The sequence below is a fragment of the Micromys minutus genome (assembly GCF_963924665.1).
Source record: "Micromys minutus genome assembly, chromosome: 18".
In the NCBI taxonomy this organism is placed as follows: domain Eukaryota; kingdom Metazoa; phylum Chordata; class Mammalia; order Rodentia; family Muridae; genus Micromys; species Micromys minutus.
The window spans coordinates 27,137,652-27,152,507 of NC_137953.1; the positions used below are offsets into that span (position 1 = coordinate 27,137,652).

General features: G+C 44.4%; 1 protein-coding gene across 1 annotated transcript in view; it reads right to left on the minus strand.

Moving 5' to 3' along the window:
• CHN2 (chimerin 2) overlaps positions 1-14,856 on the minus strand; it is a 270,132-nt gene that overhangs the window by 126,881 nt on the left and 128,395 nt on the right. Inside the window, exon 2 of the mRNA XM_080931971.1 lies at positions 8,552-8,590. Within this exon, the coding sequence (XP_080788097.1) occupies positions 8,552-8,590 (39 nt within the window). The remainder of the gene's footprint in view (positions 1-8,551; positions 8,591-14,856) is intronic.

The window sequence follows — 14,856 nt, forward strand, 5'->3', positions numbered from 1 at the left end:
TTCTAGTCCTCAAGGAGTCTTTAGGGTCAGATCCACCCCAGGAGTCTCTATGCTCTGTGTCCGAAGTGGATGGCATCTTCAGCAACAAGGTCTTACCTTCCACCTCTGAAGGGCAACCAAGTAAAACAGCAATAGTCTATAATATTTTAGTGTCTCTTGGACAACCCTGAGCAACCCAGAAGAGAGCTTCTCATGCCTGGTATTATTTTTGTTGCTCTTGTGAGTCTATGGACCTTGCTTGGAGCATTGCCAGTCCAGATGGGAACACTTAATTTAAACAACCTATGTCTACTTATACACAGAGCTACACGTATTAAAAATATATTTTAAGTAGATACTTAAGAGCATGACTCCTTATGGTTTTTTAAGATATGTTTATTTTATCATTTCCTCCTGTATTTATCCATCTCCTTCTCCCTAATTATAGCCTCCTATTTTTCCATATTCCATTTTCCTGATCATATCACTTGTATCCCATTATTCCCCTTTCTATTGTTCCCTCAGCTCCAACCCTTAATTGTCCCTTTTCATGTTCCTGGTTTCTGCAGTTATTACAAGCTACATACTTACATTGGAAGATTGAACTAGGAGCCTTAGATGAGAGAGATCTTTATCTTTCTGGGTCTTAGTTATATCACTCAATATGATCTATTCTGTTCTATGTTTAACATGACATATTCTAGTTTACTTTCGAAGTTCAGAATTTTATTTTCATGGCTGAATAATATTCCATGGGTTCATGGGCCACATTTTCATTTTCTATCCATCTGTTGTACTGGCTATAGAGCATTTTGGTTGTTCCTCTTTGCTACTGTGAATATAACAGCCATGACCATGTCTGAGCCACAATCTATGGTGTCGGTCATCCGGTCCTTTGGCATATGCCAAGGAGTGGTATACCTGGATCTTGTGATAGATTTAACTTTTTGGGACTTCTCTACACCTATTTCCAGAGTGACTGAACAAGTGTACAATTTCACCAACAATGAGTGAAAAGTCAGCTTTCCTTCATCTATTGTCCACTGTCTCATTGATTTTGTCATTCTTGCTGGAATAAAATGAAATCTCAGTTGTTTTTATTTGCATTTTCCTAATTGCTAGGGATGCTGAACTGAGCTATTTCTTAGTCATTGTTGATTATCCAGCCCACTGGTATTACCCTTGGGCTTGGGGTATAAAAGAAAACCAGGTCAGGGAGCTATGGGGAACAAGCTAGTAAGCAGCACTCTTCCATGGTCTCTGCTTTAGTTTCTGCCTCTAGATTCCTGCCTTGAGTTCCAGACCCAACTTCCTCAGTGATGGAGTGTGACTATAAGCTAAATAAACCCTTTCCTCCCCGAGTTGCTTTTGGTCATAGTGTTTTTCACAGCAATAGAAAGCAAATAAGGACACTGCCATTGCTAGGAGCTTGCTGTCAGTCAGAATTTCTGGCATGTTCTCACTGACCCTTCGGAAAAGACTTCTCCAGGACTTACTCACTGGTGCTAATGAAGCTAACTATAGATCACTCTGAAGACACTGAAAGTCACACAGACAATAGAACTAAATCAAGTCTCACATCTGGATATCCAGGTCCAAAGTCAATGGTTTTCTAGAATAGTTGCTAGAAAAGTCCCATGTGGGTCTGATCCCATTAAAACTTACTGGACGCTGTTATAAAATATAGATTCCTAGTCTCTTTTCATGCCATGATCCACTCCATGAGTCCAAAAGGAACCCTCAAAATCTTTTTCCCCCTAGATCTTTCCAGAAGATTCTAGAGTACATCCAGGATGGAGGTACTATCTTCACCTCATTAAAGGGAAGACCAGGTAGGGGCCACTGGGAATTAGGGAGGAGGAAAGATAGCAATTTATTCACATACAGCAGAGGATGTGAAAGTATGTGAGATGGTGGCATGGGAAGAAGAGGACCCTGAATGACAAGGGGCTAGCTAGCATGGGTGGGTGGAACTGAAGGATGCCAGCATGGTGCACTTCTGGACAGTGTGCTTGATGTCAGCAGCCCAGATTCTCTCCTTCTGGGGCACTTGGCACTTAGACATAGAGAAATGCAGACTCATCAGCCACACACCTGGGAACAGAAGCTTCAAGGATTGTTTGGAAGAGAAAGTGGGAAAGGCTCCTGAATCACAATAAGCCAGGCAGCCACCTCCCCTCCTGTCTCCTCACAACAGACATCATTAGCTGGTGGCCCTTTTCTCATCCAGAAGGTCTTCAGACGCCTAAGGCTTGGTCTCTGAGCAACGGAGTTTGCCAAAATGAAAGGGAAGCCAGTGTATCTCTTGTGTCTATCTCTCCAGAAGCTGACATGAGTGCCAAACAAAAGCCAGGCAGCCTCCTGCCTTAGCTTTCAGTAGGCTCCTGTCCATCATTTGAAGGGTTAGCTGATCAAATACTCATGGGAATAAAACTCTAAGGCACATTTAAGTTATGTCATGTCTGAAAGTGTCTCTTTCTGACTTAACTAAACAAAAATACTTCCCAAGCAAAATGCAAGAATGAATGACACTTTTAAGGTGGTCCCACAAGCAGAGAGGTGACATGGTAGCATCTACTTTTATAGCAATGGTCCCATGATACTAGAGGCCCTCCCTAGCCAGGGACCTTCTCTAGCACAGGAGAGAATTCTCCCACCGAGCCAACCTGTTTGGCAGGGGTAGAGGTCACTGAGGAATGTGGAGGTAGAGAAAGGGATACCTCATTCCCCTTGAAATCTAAGGCTTAAGAAAGCTAACTTTTATTCTTTCTAAACAAACGTTGACTCACCTTGTCAACATAGGGATAGGTCAACATGTTCCTGTGGGCGATATGAGAAAGCCCATCCATGCTGAATCCACTCAAACCCATCAGTTCCCAGGACTGAGAGGGATGGATGCTAGCCCTCCAGACTAGCTCTGCAGTCCACTCCCTTCTAAAGGTACTGCATCTAACCAGTGGATAAGGAGTAAGCAGTACAACCCTGGCCACTGCTTTGTCTTCCCCAGCAGGTTACTGGTACTGACTTTCTGGTTCCAGCCTCACCTCTAGCTACCATGGGGAGGCATTGCCTTGCTAATAAAATATTATCTTAAAATTCACTGCTTGGCCAATGGCACCATGGTAACCCACAGACAAGGCGTGTGGGGCCCCCCGAGCAGGGAGCCAGGTATCTGTGTACACAAGCAAGAACTATGGGGTTTGACAAATTACAGACAGGCTAGTTTTATGACTCACGAATTGGGACAGGATCAGAGAACAACTAATATCGTATTCCTGTCAGGTGATTTGACTGTGGCAGTTCTGCAGATCAAGGGTGTGAGGCTCCAAGCTCCTAGTTAGAAAATGTGGCACAAGCTCTGAGTACCTGACCTCCCACTGGAGAAGGGCACCTGGGAAAGCTGTCATTCCAGCATCCCCTGCATGGTTGCTTTTGGCCTCTTACTAAAGAAAATCTCAGAATAGTCCCGTAATGGTTGGTTTTTTAACCTGTCGGCTCCGGGCTCACATTTCTCTCTGACTTGATATTCAAACATGGCTTCCTTGTTATTTGTAAGTGAATTCAAAAGTGGCAATTCTTTTAGGCCGTTAACTCCAACATTTTGCCCGTGGTTTGGGGGGTTAGTCTTAGTAGTTTAGCTCCAGATATATGGTGTTTAGGGATAAGATCATCCCAACTACATGGCTAAGAAAGTGATAGTGTTTGTCTCTAAGAGAATAACAAGATCTTCTAATCCCACAGGGAAGTGGAAAGAGCAGACATTTGGGGACATCATGTGACACTGGTCTTACATATTCTTGTGGCCCCACTGCTCCTAGAACATTCTCTGACTGCAGACAAGGCCTTAATATGCACTGGATGCACGAATGAATGAATGAATGAATGAATGAAGGGATGCCATCCATACACTGCTGGAAAAGAAGATTTCTAATACTGCCAGATGCGCATGCCTGCCAGATGCGCATGCCTGCTATTCGAGGCTACCTCCCTAGCACCTGTGCCCTTCTGACCACCTCCAGTGTTTCTCTATATTTTCTGGTCATGGTTTTTACAGGATTGAGTCAGAAGTTGATGCTGATCAATTTGAGAAAGTTGGCAGTTACCAGCACCTTGACCACAGATAAAGTTGGGAATGGAAAAATGGGGTCCACGAGGGCTGGAATTTAATTCTGATGTTTTTCCTTGAAGCGCTAATAAACGTCTCTTTGCCTGATGCTTCTGCAAGCAGTGCCCTGGGTGGTATAAGGGCTGTCTGGAAAGGACATGGGAAGAACATGTTAAAATCCAGCCGTAGAAAAGTGGAACCAAAAACAAAACAAAGCAAAAAAGAGGAGAGTGGAAGGGTCATGTCCAAACATGCCTGAAGCTGAAGCCTCTGGTGTTCCAAAGCCAGTTCATGTGATTGACTGGAATATTCTATTAACTTGCAACCAAGAACATTATGCTATGCCTAAGCTGCAGCTACCCAAAGACCACTGAGGAGCCAGTCGCAATATTAAACACATGGGGGTCTTTATTCTGAGCTCACCAGCAAGGTCTCTCAGACTTTCACTGTTGCAGCACTTCAGAGTGAGAGCCCTGAGTACAGAGGTAAAGGGTTTCTATTGAGATTATAGCAAACTTGGGGAATTTCCACACCGGTCAACAAGTTAATATTTTAAAAACTGCCATTTGTGGCGTAATCTGCAGCAACTGAACATGGGGACACAACCACCTGAGAAAAAGGATGGCTAAGTATCTATACTCTGCAGGTTGTCTTAAGTTATCCATATGTACCTTGATCCTGCTATTGTAGCCTGACTGGCTGTTACTAAGGGGGTGGGTGGGTTTCCATAGGATGTTTGCTTGGGAGGACTCTGATTTTCTTCCTGGTCTCAAGCAAAATGGAGTTTCTTCAAAATCGAGTTGTTTGGGCTACAATCAGTGATGAAACAAAGACAAAAATTTTTAAAGTCAGTCTTCAGGCCTAGACCGTTTTTTGTTAGGAATGACATTGTCTTAGTCAGGGTTTCTATTCCTGCACAAAACGTCCTGACCAAGAAGCAAGTTGGGGAGGAAAGGGTTTATTCAGCTTACACTTCCACATTGCTGTTCATCACCAAAGGAAGTCAGGACTGGAACTCAAGCAGGTCAAGAAGCAGGAGCTCATGCAGAGGCCATGGAGGGATGTTGCTTACTAGCTTGCTTCCCCTGGCTTGCTCAGCTTGCTTTATTATAGAACCCAGGGCCACCAACCCAGGGATGGCACCACCCACAATGGGCTGGGCCAGGGATGGCTCCACCCACAATGGGCTGGGCCAGGGATGGCTCCACCCACAATGGGCTGGGCCAGGGATATCACCACCCACAATGGGCTGGGCCAGGGATGGCTCCACCCACAATGGGCTGGGCCCTCCCCCCTTGATCACTAGTTGAGAAAATGCCTCACAGCTGGATCTCATGGAGGCATTTCCTCAAGGGAGGCACCCTTTTCTGTCATAACTCCAGCTTGTGTCAAGTTGACACAAAACCAGCCAGTACAGACATCAAAACTGAGTCTGATGCTTCCCATCAGCACCAGACAGGTGAAAGCAATGGCAAAGCAGAGTCACTGAAAACCAAGATCCACTTTTCACTCTTTCCAGACTATGGGTTTGTGTCTTGTCTCTCACTAGCCTATACGTGGCAGGTGGATGTGGACCTAAAGGCCTTCATTGTCGATATTTGGTATTTATCATTAGAAATACCAGATATGATGGCAGTTGCTTCAGTGATGGTAATGCTGAGAGTCTGATGGATACAGCGTGAGCCTGACAACCACAAATCAGGAGGTGGTTCACAAGAGGACCAACACCTACAAACAACGCCCGGATCCACAGTGCCCAAGAATCTCTTTTTAGAGATGTTCTGTAAGGCTTTGATCAATGTGGCTTTGGTATCCTGTGTGTTATCTGCCCTTCATTCTTATAAATTCATTAGCTGAGGGGATTTCAATAACAAATGCCTATTAGTCTGATGTAAGAAAGAACTTTGTGTTAGCATTTTATCTAAGCTCTGTCCCATAGTTACCTGGCAACAGCCAGGTAGGCCTGACTCACTATAAAAGGGGCTGCTTGCCCCATCCTCTCTCTCTTGCCTTTTGCCTTCCTGCTCCCCACTCTCCTCATTCCCTTCCCCCCTTTCTCTCCATGTGCTCATGGCTGGCCCCTACTTCTCTCCCCCCTCCACCTCCCGCCTTTCTCTGTCCCTAATACCCTCTCAGCTTCCCTCCCTATGCCCTGAATAAACTCTATTCTATACTATACTGTGTTGTGGCTGGTCCCTCAGAGGGAAGGGATACCTCAGCATGGACCTGCCAAGGCACCTCCTTTCCCACACCTCACCACACATCCATAAAACATATCTCCCCTTTATCTTTTTATAAACATATCACTTTGTTTACACCACTAAGTTTGTATTAAATAGCTCAAACTATCTCCTTCTGCAAGTAAGGTTTTACGATTTTAGATCTAAAAGTAAAATTTCAACCTAATAGACCACGGTAAAATTGGTATTGTGGATATGTAGTTAGCGGAGTTCTCTCTAGGTTCCTTAGGATATAAAAGTGCTTTTTAAGAAATAAATTAGGTGGCCCAAAGTCACTTAGGAAAAGAGGAGAGGAATTTGAGTCAACAGCTTGTATTTCAGTTAAGCTCCCAGTAGAGGCATTGCTCACTAAATATTTATTGAGTTGTTAATGTACATACGGCAGTGTGCAATGCCCAGTAAGGCAAGAAGCACCCGACAGACATGTCTTCCTGGGGATATTTTGTTGATTTACTGTCAGAGTACTTCACACTCCATTAGGAAACAAACAAACAAACAAACACATCCAATTACTAAGTCATTAGCACTGTCTTTTAAAATCGAAGATGGGAAGTCGAGCCCTAGACTGGAAAGGGTCCTTAGAGATGCACACAGCCCCTAACTTCACAGATGGGAGAGCAGACTCGAGGAGTAAAGGATGAGGTGGTCCTGCATGTGCCCGCACAGAGAGATGAGGGCTATATATCTGCGAGGAGGACTAAGTTGGAGAGTGCCAAGGGCAATGAAATCCATTAGACAAAACAAAGTGACAACGTCCACGGTAGCTGGCATGGTTTTAAATTTTTAAGCATGGGAGGCATATGTCTTACAAGCTGACATAAAGCTCATGTCAGGAAGGGAAGGTGGAGTGTGCTAGGAGACAGGGGCTATTTTGTGTATAATGGGAAATTCTTACTCTCAGATTAACACATGGTTTATGTGTATGATGTGTGTGTGTGTGTGTGTACATGTGGATGCATGTATAGAGAGGTCAGAGGTCAATGTCAACTTTCTTCCTCTTTTTTTTTTTTTTTTTTTTTTTTGGAGACAGAGTTTCTTAAGTGGACCTGGAGTCTGCTGATTAGGCTAGACTGGCTGGCCTGCAAGCCCTAAGAATCCTCCTGTCTCCACCCTGGTGCTAGGATTGGAGCCATGTGCAACAGTATTTTACACAGGTTCTGAACTCAAGGTCTTACGCTTGTGAAACATGCGGTACGCTGGCTGAGGCATGTCCCCAGTCTCACCAATATCCAGTTTTATGGATCTCTATATTATAACAAATATGTGTGTATATATCACAATACACTCTCTGATCAGTTTATAATAGCAATGCATGTTGAGAAATGTTTGTTAGGCGATGTGTGCTTGTGCAAACATCACAATATACTTACATAAAAACCAGATGGTTCAGTCTAGCACACACATGTGTTACAGGCCCACACTGATGGTATTTGATGCCATAGATTCAATCCGTTTTTGGTGGGGATGCCATTATGTGTGACAAATGATTATAGTGATGAACAGACAGGCACATACAGAGAAAACCAAAAACAGGGTCCAATCATTCAGACCTGGCTGTTCTAGAACTCACCGTGTAAACAAGACTGTCCTCAAACTCACAGAAGCCCACCTGCACCTACTTATGATCCCTACCTAGCGGTGAGTTTGGAGGAAAACCTGCCTTGGCCATGTTGCTACAGCTCTTCCTTCTTTTAACAGAGAATACTGGGCCAGACACACGCCGCCAGGAGGAGCCAAAGAGAGTTGGAGGTAACAGCCATTACTTGTCTTCCTGACAGGACCTGCTGGGTGGCAGATGCTCAGACATGGACTATGCTTCCTAAAAGTCACCCCGAGTGAACACTGAAGGTTCATTTTTCAGCAGTTCATGTCAAATGCTATCACAGCCCTGGCGTGACAAGCAAAGAGCATAATTCACAGAAGTCAATACGCTCACCCCTCATGCCCAGATGCACAGAAAATGAAAATACATCCCAGACTGAACATCAGAAGCCCCCCTCTCTTCTAGAACATTCCTAAAATGGGTCACAAGGGTCAGTGGTTGCTGCAGGTTTTGGTCGGGGACAGAGACTGACAGAGCTAGCTAACCCTCTCCTCAGTGAAGACTTGGGAGTGGGCAAAGGTTCTGCATATGAGACTGCGCACGTGCACTACACCCCCAGCAAGGGCCCTTCAAGAAGGCAGGCCATTAAAGACTTTCAGAGAGTTTCACAACATTGGTACTCACAGTATGATTTCCATATTGGAGGCTGGTATTCCTCAGCATCTGGAATGAAGAGAGAGACATCACATCAGACGGCATGTCAACCTGCCAGCCCATGTCTTCCCTGCAGGAGGGACAGCCTGTCAGCTGGACTCACATCCAGCCCCAGGAGCCTCTCCAGTCAAGAAAAGAAGAGTTTCAGGCACAGAGGCAGAACATGCGTGAACCACGTGTGGATCCATCAACAGTCTCTTTGGGTAACTTCTATGACAGAATAAGCTGTTTAACAGTTTTCAGAATCCAGTAAATTTTTTTAAAAAGTAAGAAATTAACTTGATTATACTCTCTAGTGGTCCTTTCAAATGTATCTACTCAACTTGGCACAATAAACACACGATTTACCTCACCACTTCTAGCCAGGTCTTTAGTCCACTTATTAAGTAAGACTCGAGGGCAGGACGCAAAGTGGCAAGCATACAATGTTAGAAGTGAAAAGTTGTGCCCCCAAAGCCACTACACTCCTAAAGCCCTGGGCCTGACAGCGAGAGACATTGATGGTGCTGTTGGGATCTCATTGGTTCCTGGAATTGACTCCAGCATACAACTTAGACTATTTCCAGAGCCGCCCAGCTATTGCAAGTGTCAGGTGGAAGAGGCACGGGAGAGGATGAAGCTATTCCTCTTCACCCTCAGAGGCAACAGCTCCTACAGCCCCTGGCGTGTGGTGGATGGCTGAGCCTACTCTTCCTTACAGTTAGCATCCTGTAAACTCACAGTTATGAGCTTAAGGAAACTCAGGCCAGCCTAGACAGTTGGGGAGTCGTCCCAGGTTACTTGTACCTCAGAAGAAAGCTTAAGTCCTCTAATTTAGCACCTTTAGGTAAACAAGCTCTGTGGAGTGCTCCCCTTTCCCAACCATAGCTGCCATGTCCCATCCTTGTCCTTAGATTTCTGGCCTGTTAGGATTTTCCTAATATTGGAAGGAATCACCAGCTGAGAAAGTTTTTCACCCTGAGGGGGAAAAATGTGCTATTAATTGATCAACGCTGACTCCAAAGTGATAAACTTTCCCTCCAAATCCTAATTTATTTTTACAACGATTAATTTTTCCTTTGGTCCATCACCTCTCAGGACCCAAAGGCCATGGTGTATATTTTAGAAACCGGGGTATGGGAGAGTATAGTTTGTCTTGTGACCAGTCAAACAAATGCTGGCATTGACTCTTTAAAAATGTGTTCCCTGTTTATTTATTTTATGTGGGTGAATGTTTTGTATGTGTGTATGTATCTGCATCATCTATGCGCCCGGTGCCTACAGAGGTCAGAAGAGGGTGTCTAGCCCCCCATTATGGATGATTGTAAACCACCATATGATGCTAGGAATCGAACCCAGCACCTCTATAAGTGTAACAAGTGCTCTAAATCTCGGAGCTACCTCCTCATCCTGCTGGCATTGACTTTTAATACTAAGTAAGAGAAAAGTGTCTCATAATAATAAGCAATTAACCTAAATAGCAAGTTCATATTTGTACCACAAATCAATGTTAGATATTAACATGGATGTTTATAAGATACTTTTCAAATCAAATAAACCAACTTGCTGACTTTACAATAAAATTCTTAAACCACTTATCCCATACCACCAGAAAAGGCGGGCCCTCCAAAAATACTTCACAAAGATAAATTAAAAACAATACAGGCAAGTGTACATGGTTATTTGAGCATTCACACACACATAGGAACACATACAGATATATACATCACATAGACATTAAATCCCTGAGACATTATAGGTATGGAGAAAAACTGCCTACCTGTACCATCTTACCATTTCAAGAGGGATTATTCTATGAGGCAAGTACAACCCCCAGGCTAGATGTGGTCAAGATTATTCAGCACCCAAGTACTACCTTCTTCTGTAGATTGAAGGGAGGTTCGGGAGCAGAGGAAGTAGCTCCCTTGTCTGGACACAGTCCTGGGCGTGGCTTAGATTTGCTAAGATGCTCTCCTGTCACTTTGTATTATACAACTACACTATCCTAGTCAGGCCTGTCCTGAGAATAACTTAGTATGACGCCTTACCAGGCACAGCCTCCCCATGAACTTTCACTCAGGCTTCCCGACTTGCTTTGCAAACATTTTTCCTTTGCACTTGTTTCCCTGATGTCGAAGCAGCTCAGAGATGAAGAAAGCTTCCCAAAGAAACTGAGGATCTCAACAGCCCCTGGTCAGAACCTGCCAACATCTTCCGGTGTGTAGACTAGCCTTCACTGTGGCCTGCAGGATTCTGTTCTGTGTGGAGCCTGCCTCTTCTGAATTCACTGCACGCAATCCCCAATCCCACACCCCACCCTTCGACACCAGCCTCTGTGTTGTTATAACAAATAATGTCCTTCCGAGTCTGCACTTTTTCTCCGTGGACTATTGTCATAAAACGCTCGCTAATAGGTCTTGGCATGGCTCATTTGCTCCATCATGTAGGGCTCAGCCCAAATGTCACCTCCTGTGGGACTTGCCCTTAACCCAGTCCCTCTCATATCACACAGCTTGGTTTTCTTCACGGCTTCTATTACCATAGAGATTGTTTATTGATTGTTTTTTTATGACTGGGTCTCACCCCGATATTTGTCAAACTCCATTAAAGCAGGAACGCTGTCTCACTTGGCATCACCAGCCCTTAGAAAGGTGCTTGGCTGATACCAGGCCATCAGAAACAAGCCATAGAATCTCTGGTGGGCTTCTGGTGAGCTCAGTGGCTACCCCAAAACCTAAAACAAAAATGTGTTAAATAAATGAATCCACGTATGAGGCCAGGAGAGGTGATATACATGTATAATCCCAGCACTTGGGAGGGACTCTGAGGGTATCTATGTGTTCTGACATGTAGAGTGAGTTCCAGGCCAGCCAGAGCTATACAGGGAGACACTATCTCAAAATAAAAATGATAAATGATCTCTCAGGGTGCAAGACCTTCTTCAGACAAGCACGTCTAAATGGAATGAAGCAGATAGGTTCTCTTTGCCTCCTACACGGAATCCTAGTGTCTGACTGTGATGCTCCCAAGAGAGAACTGTGCTCCGCATAAAGTCCCCTGGTGCGACGGGCTGCTATTACGGTGTCACCGTGATGTCACCTTGTCCAGATTCTTCCCAGATGGCTCACAGCTATTGTCCTCACTCTCTTCACAGCAGCCACGAGCTGTCTCCTTTTTCTCAGGCCTGGAGCCTGTAATTAAGTTCCAGGGCTGTTGTCACGGAAGTTTCTTCTTTCGTATGAAAGAATTCAAATCGAGAGGCCATTTGTCACGCTTCAGCGGAACGAAGATTGTTACCTGGCCTTCGAGACACACTTCACCGACCACTGCAGCACACTGCACAGTCCATGGTCAAGGAACAGCGCACATAATAATTTTAATATGTCATAGCAAATCTTTAGTTGCCTTCAACACCACCTCACTAATGAGAGAGCTGTTTGCACTGATTGTACCCAATACGTTTCCATGGTCTACATTACTCCTCGGTGATGGCAGCATTCACAATGCAATCGGCTGACACTTGCCACCCCGCCTTTCTCTCCCTTTCACAGACAAGTTCTCGGGAATCTCATGAAGCTGGTATGTAGCTGAACATGACCCGGAACTTGGGATACTCCCACTACAGCTGGGATTACAGATATTCGATACCACACTAGGTTCATGTGGGGTTGGGGATCAAACCTATACCGCCTATAATCTAGATAATATGCACTTTGCCAACTTAGCTCTATCCTTAGTCCCACTTTCTCTTTAAAGTTTGGAGTAGGCCCTCAAGGTCACTTGATTTTTCCTGCGTTACTTAGCAAGTGGATGGAAGGAGACACAGAAGTACTCAGTGGCTTCCTTCGGGTTAAAGCAAGTGGGAGGCATAAGTAAGCATAGGTTTTCAGGACCTAGATTTATCTATTATTCATTCTTGCCAGGCAGGCCCTTCCAACTGACATATATTGAAATTAAGAAAATAATACTTTCATATAACAGGTTTATATCTTGATGTTTGTGAAGCTTGAAAGGGAAAAAAACATAGTGTAAATCTTCCCATTTTGTTGTGGTGGGACAGTCCTGGTTCTGTGTGCACTCCCTATGCCCAAGGCCCAGGGTAAAGCCTCTGGGTGAGACTGCCTAGAGTCAACACCCAACTCTGCCCTTCACTGTGAGACCTCAGGCAGGTTACCTAATCTTTCTGAGACTCAGTCCTTCAACCTATCAAAAAAGAAGTAAGAATGCGCCCCAGCATAAAGCATTGTGGCAATGTATATGAAAATCTGTGTGTATTGAAAGACTAGGCTGTAAAGAGAAAAGAACTCTGCTTCAGGTCAGCACAGCCAGAGAAGGGACCGAGAGACACAAAGAAAGGGTAAACAAAAAGTAAAGGGGCCAGGGAGAGGGCTCAGTGGACAAAGGGATGTGAGACTTAGCGTGAGAATTCAGAAATCCACATAAAGCTAGATGTGGTAGCAGGACAGGAACCTGAGACAGGAGAATGCCCAGGTGCTCCAGGCCAGCAAGCCTGGTTGGACAACAGGCGATCCCATGTCAGACACTGTGGAGAGTACAGACCAAAGGTTGTCATCTGACTTCCATATCACAAGCATGCCCTCCACCCCCAACGTAACACACACCAAGCACACACTAACACAGACAAAGATCCCGAAAACAGAAAGTAAGAAAATGGACATGGAGCAAACTATGAGAATAAATGGAAGTGAAAAGCTCTCCTTGACTGCAAAGTAAACTCTGTGCCTAAAGCTGTCATTACCTTTAAACCAGGAGAACATCCTACCACGTTTTTACTAATATAATTAAAGCGATCAGTTTCTTATCAAGGAGAGGATCTTTCTCACTTTTGTAGATACTGTTCTAATCTGTAGACTGCCTATCAGAACTCAAACCCATATTTTCCTGCCTTAGACTCCCGATTACAGACTGAGATTACAAACATGATTTACCACTTCTTGGTCTAGGATTCTAGTGTGTATGAGTTTGTGTTTCTCTGTATATGTGTGTGTGTATATGCATGTAGCTAGTACATGCATGTTCATGTGAGTGCATGTATGTCTATGCGTGTACTGTGAAGACAGAGGTCACCTTTGAGTGCTGTTCCTTTGGTGATATCTACCTTGGTTTTGAGACAGTTTCTCACTGATCTGAAGCTAACCAAGTAGGTAAGGCTGGCTGGACAGCGAGCTCCAGGGACCTTCCTGTCTCTGCTTCCCCAGAGCTGGGACAGTAAGTATGGGTTATCATTCCTGGCTTTTTAAAGATCTATGTTCTAGGGATCAAGCTCAGATCCTTTTGCTTGTTGACTGGGCTATCACCCCAGGAATAAACAAACAAACAAATCCCTATTTCCAGGAACACAAAACACCAGTACACCTGGTATTGAATGGGTAATCCTGCTTTTACTCTGATCGTTTACCTGCATCTTGATGTTGGCTGTTTATGTTCATATTGCTTGTATAAAATGAAAAGAAATGGGAAATGAATTTGTAGGTGTGCTAGGTTTTTTTTTTTTGTTGTTGTTGCTGTGGTTTTTGTTTTTTGGGGGGGTTTTTTGGGTTTTTTTTTGTTGGTTTTTTTTTTTTTTTTTTTGCTTTGCTTTTAATGTACTGCCTAAATAAGGCATCACCTCAGAAAGAAGCTGCTCTCACAAAAGCAACAGAAACAGCTCTTACTTAACACAGATAGCATTGGTGCTGATGAGGGAGAAGGAGGGGTGACAGGAGAGTGCAGAGCTACGCCTGCTACCTGGGCACAATTTATAAAAACCCTGTGACATAGCATAAATCAATCATCCTAGACAGGCTGGGAAGCAGCTGTCTCCTCTCACTGAAGTGGTATAAAAGTAGAAAAAAAATATATATATATATATGGACGCTTAGAAAATGATCCAAAACTTAAAAAAAAAAAGCTACAAGGCCAAATGAAATTATTTATAAAGAATGTGAATAATATTCTCAATAAGAATGGAGAATAGAAGTGGAGGAGAAGGGAAAGAAGACAGCTTGAGGGGACAAGAGAGGGGAGGAGAAGAAAGAGAAGACTGAAGAGAAGGGAAGGGGAAAAGAGAGAAGGTGAGGGGGGAGAGGAAAGGGGAGACTAAAGAGAAGGGGAGGGGAGGGCAGAGAAGGGGAGGAGGGGAGGAAACAGGTTAAGAGAACCAGTAACTTGAAAGTCACCTCGAGGAAGGCAAACTTGCTGAGGACTGGACACTGAAGATGGCACAGCCATCACTGTCTTTGGGGCAATCAAATTCTGGGCTGAGCCCAGAGGAAGCTCTTCAGTACATAAGGCAG